Genomic DNA, 4,992 nt, shown 5'->3' on the forward strand with positions numbered 1-4,992 from the left:
AGCCTTCTGGTTAGCAGTCAAGTGCCTTAGGCACTACACCACCAGACGAAGGAGTAATTCATTCTGCTTGGCATAGTCAGATAATTTCAAGGGAGAGGTCGTAATTGTGTCATTTTCTCAAGTGTGAGTGTAGAGAAATGTCGCTTTGTATAAACACTCACACTTGAGAAAATGACACAATTACGACCTCTCCCTTGAAATTATCTGACTATGCCAAGCAGAATGAATTACTCCTTCGTCTGGTGGTGTAGTGCCTAAGGCACTTGACTGCTAACCAGAAGGCTGGCGGTTCAAACCCACCAGCCACTCCTCGGAAGGAAGGTTGGGCAATCCTACTTCCGTAGTGATACTGCCTCGGAAACCCAAGGAGGGGTCGCTATGAGTCAGGGCTGACTCGACGGCACATAACAACAACAACAACAACAACATTGTGATTTGGGTGAAAGTTTACAGAGAAAATTCATTTTCCACTCAACAGTTAATACACATTTTGTTTCATGGCATTGATTGCAATCCCCATAATATAACAGCTCTCTTCTCACTTCCTCCCTGTGGTTATCTTTTCCCTGTGTCCTTTCCTGTAGGAGTTCTGGTAGCATAGTGTCTGAGGCACTTGACTGCTAGCCAGAAGGCTGGCGGTTCAAACCCACCAGCCACTCCTAGGAAGGAAGATGGGGCAATCTACTTCCATAGTAATACTGCCTCAGAAACCCAAGGAGGGGTCACTATAAGTCGGATCTGACTCTATGGCAGTGCGTTTGGTTTTTGGTTTTGGTTTCTTTCCTATGCATTCCTGCTCTCTGAGCTAGCTTCCTGTGCAAATGTTGCCCTTCTGATCTCCCATGGTTGATTATTCTAAGGAGTGTGTGCCTACCTGGTGTAATTATTCACCTTGTAGCCTTGTCTATTGTTTGGTTGGAAGTCATGGGAGTGAGTACAATTCCAGGCCCAAGGGTGACTAGGGGCCATACTCTTTACGTGACCAGTAAGCATGGTCTTTTTTTTTTTTCCCATGATTTTGAGTTTTATTCCACATTTTTCCTCCCACTCTATCCAAGATCTCCTATTTTGATCGCTTTTCGAGTGGTTGACAGTGGTAGTCAGATACCATCCAGTTCTTCTTATCTCAGAATCATGTAGGCTGAGAGGTTCACATTAGTCCCCTTGGACTTTGTTTCCATGCATCTTTGATTTTCTTCATCTTCCTTTGCTCCAGACAAGGAGAGACCAATTGCTGCATCTTAGATTGATGTTCGTAAGCTTTTAAGAACCTAGTCATGTGGCCCCATATGTTACTGGCCATGGTGATGAATCTGTGTTGATTATATATGCTATCATATTTTATCTCACCACTCACAAAGGTGGTATAATCGTTCTCAGTTTTTACAGATAAGAAATGTAACTCCTTATAAGCTTTATAATTCTGAATCTAAGGGCCTGTTTCTTTATGTGGGCACATCCAAAGCTGAGACAACACCTTTAGCCTACCTCTGCAGGCATCAGAATCAGAATGTTCCACCTCCACCCTCTTTTGTAGAAACCAAAACCAAAACCAAACTCACTGCGGTCAAGTCGGATCCAATTCCTAACAGACCCCTCCTTGGGTTTCTGAGGTGGTATCACTACGTAAGTAGATTGCCCAACCTTCCTTCTGAGGAGTGGCTGGTGGGTTTGAAACACCAGCCTTCTGGTTAGCAATCAAGTGGCTTAGGCACCATGCCACCAGAGAAATTTGATAATCACTAATTTTAGTTTCGAGTGGCATTGATAGTTTCAGTGGTAGGATTCTAGTTTTCCATGAAGGAGACCTGGGTTTGATTCCTGGCCAATACACCTCATGAGCAGCCACCACCATCTGTCAATGAAAGCTGAATGTTGCTGTGATGCTGAACAGGTTTCAGGGGGTGTTTGTTCAGGCTGCATTGGATTAGGAAGAAAGGCCTGCAATCAACTTCTGAAAATTAGTCAGTGAAAATCTTATGGATCACAACTGTACGTTGAGGGCCAACTCCAGGACTGCTAATAACAATTTTAGCTTTAGCATTTATGAAATCTGTGGGAGATAAAGGAGCTCCAGTAGCACAGGGATTAAAGCATTTGACTGCTAACCAAAGGGTCAGCAGTTTGAACCGACCAGCTGCTCCATGGAAGAAAGATGGAGCAGTCTGCTTCCGAACAGATTTGCAGCCTTGAGAACCCTGTGGGGCAGTTCTAGTCTGTCCTATAGGGTCACTATGAATTGGAATCAACTTGATGGCACTATGTTCTGATGTCCATAGGAGTTCTTTGTTCTTTCTCTCTCTCTCTTTTTCTTTTTTTTTAAATAAGAAGTTAGCCTATATTCATCATAGTCTCCCAGTCACTTGATTATTAATTTAGGTGGTGAAGTAAGCTTGTTAATGTGCCTTTTTAAAGACATTACCTAGCAGGAGAGAAAATAAAGCCCTGGAAAGAATTATGCTCTATTATAGCCTAACCAGCCAGTGTGGAGAGCAGGGTCTATATGGAAAAAGACAGAGTTAAGTAATGTATTTTTAAGCAATAGATATTTATTGACCCAACATCTCTCCAGGCAATGTTCACATGTTTCTAACTGAAATGTCTAACTTGGCAGTACTGCTTAAGCAAACAAACTCAGTCAGTTGAACAAAATGATTAACAGGAAGTTGAGGAGCTCACGTGGTTACCAACATTTGGTGGGGAGAAAAGGCTGGGGTTAAAGTCTCAGAGCAATGACTTGCAGAACGGTCACCTCGACCACAAGTGATTTCACTGTGAGACTGTGTGGACGCCTTGAAATCAGTAACTGTCTGAGGCAATTTGTTCTTGTGTAGTATTAGTTTACAGATTAGCGCAAGATTGAGCAAAACAAACCAAATGAGCTGCTTCAGAAATGTGTCAAAGAAAGGTGGAAATGCAACACAGAGGTAAATAAAGAGGGAAGGAAGAAAGAAAGAAGAACAAGAAGATGGAGCTGGAAGGAGGTCAAAAACAGATGATACCAAAAGGACTATTATGGATTCTAGAGAAAATGTAAGTTGAATTTATCTACACTGTGATCCTACTGAAGAGACATTTTACTCATTTCCTGGTGTGAATGATGCGGTCTCAGAAGTGCTGGCTTTTCAGCTTGTCTCTCATTACTACCTTGATTTTTGTGTTTGTTTACCATAGCAAGTTACAGAAGAATAAAAGTGTTCGGAAGGCAGCTCTGACAAACATTTCTCTATTAGCACAAGTCTGTCATGAGATTTTTGAGGGAAAAGTTTTTTATGAAGCAGAAAATACCTTGAGAACGACTCGCAGTGCATCTGCCTGTGATGAGTTTTTGGTTCTCAGTCATTACATAACAGAGACACTCTCTACAGAAGAAGCTGCATTCCCCTTGGCTTATGCAGTGACCATCCACAAAGACTTTGATACATTTGAAAGGCTCTTCAGAGCAATTTACATGCCCCAAAATGTCTACTGTGTTCACGTGGATGAGAAGGCCACAGCTGAATTTAAAGATGCCGTGAAGCAATTACTGAGCTGCTTCCCAAATGCTTTCCTGGCGTCCAAGATGGTGCCAGTTGTCTATGGCGGAATTTCCAGGCTCCATGCTGACCTGAACTGTATGAGAGACCTGGTGGCATCGGAGGTTCCCTGGAAATATGTGATCAATACCTGTGGGCAAGATTTCCCTCTGAAAACCAACAAAGAGATTGTTCACTATCTGAAAGGGCTTAAAGGAAAAAATATTACCCCAGGAGTGCTGCCTCCTGATCATGTCATTGGACGGACTAAGTATGTCCACCAAGAATTATTAGGCCTTAAAAACTCCTACATGACTAAAACAAAAAAATTAAAAACTCCTCCTCCCCACAATATGACCGTCTACTTTGGCACTGCCTATGTGGCCCTCACAAGGGAATTTGTTAATTTTGTCCTTCAAGATCAACATGCTCTTGACTTACTCTCCTGGTCTAAGGACACCTATAGTCCTGACGAACATTTCTGGGTAACACTCAATAGGATTCCTGGTATGTATATCTTTTAACTATCATTTTTATGAAGAAATACTGTGTTTTCAATACCAAAAATAAATAGCTTAGAGCAAGAAATTGTTAAAAAATAAAAAGTTGCTAATATTGCAGAGTTTTTTATAGCTTCAAATTTTGATTTTTGAATTTTTTTAAAAAAATTTTTCCAGCAACTTTGCTTACTAAGTGGGTGATACAGCTCATTTTGTTTTACAGATGAACAAACTGAGGCATAGTGATTAGGAAGGCTAGGGTAAGAGCTCAGTTTTCTGACTTGATTTTGTTGATGTACCAAGCTGCCTTTCTGGGCTTCCAGACCCATTCCAAATAGATATTAAAATCTTGAGACAGCAAGAGATTGAGGAAACACAGACCGTGCAAATGACAAATTAAGCCTGATTTTCCCTTAAATGAGGAACCTGGGTGGTGTAAGTGGTTTGTGATCAGCTGTGAACTGAAAGGTTGGTGGTTTGAACCCAAACAGCTGCTCTGCTGAAGAAAAGATCTAATGATCTGCTTCTGTAAAGATTACAGACAAGGAAACCCCATGGAGCATTCTATTCTGTAATACACGAGGTTGCCATAAGTTGGGCCCCAACTTGACAGCAGTTAACAACAATAATAGCTCCCTTAAGTGTGTGACACTGAAGATCAGGAATATATACTATAAACTAAATGTGAGTGGCAATTTGAGTATTTTTATATTTTGCTGCTGTTGAAGCTCCTTTCAAAGTAAGGCCCCAATTACCCAGCTAGTAAGTGAATGAGCCAATTCTAAACCAGATCTCCTAAGCTTGCTGTGCTTTCTAAGTTGACTTTCAATAAGTAATCAGTTATTACTAAGTTAACTCCACTTTAATTTTGGTCCAAATTCCAACCGATTTGAATACTCTCCAAGTTGTTTCCAGTGAACCAACCCAATTTTGCTAGTTTGATTTAAAGAGAAGATTCAGGTTCACAGTTCAAGAGG

The 4,992-nt window shown here is 41.3% G+C and overlaps 1 protein-coding gene across 1 annotated transcript; it reads left to right on the forward strand.

Moving 5' to 3' along the window:
- Positions 1-3,097: 3,097 nt before the first annotated feature.
- On the forward strand, positions 3,098-4,039 carry LOC103206676 (N-acetyllactosaminide beta-1,6-N-acetylglucosaminyl-transferase-like). The gene has a single exon (XM_007952174.1). It carries the CDS (start codon positions 3,098-3,100, stop codon positions 4,037-4,039), a length of 942 nt encoding a protein of 313 aa, XP_007950365.1.
- The last annotated feature ends 953 nt before the right edge of the window (positions 4,040-4,992 follow it).

The sequence above is a fragment of the Orycteropus afer genome, unplaced genomic scaffold, assembly GCF_000298275.1.
Source record: "Orycteropus afer afer isolate SDZICR_OR568_19922 unplaced genomic scaffold, OryAfe1.0 scaffold00012, whole genome shotgun sequence".
Taxonomy (NCBI): Eukaryota; Metazoa; Chordata; class Mammalia; order Tubulidentata; family Orycteropodidae; genus Orycteropus; species Orycteropus afer.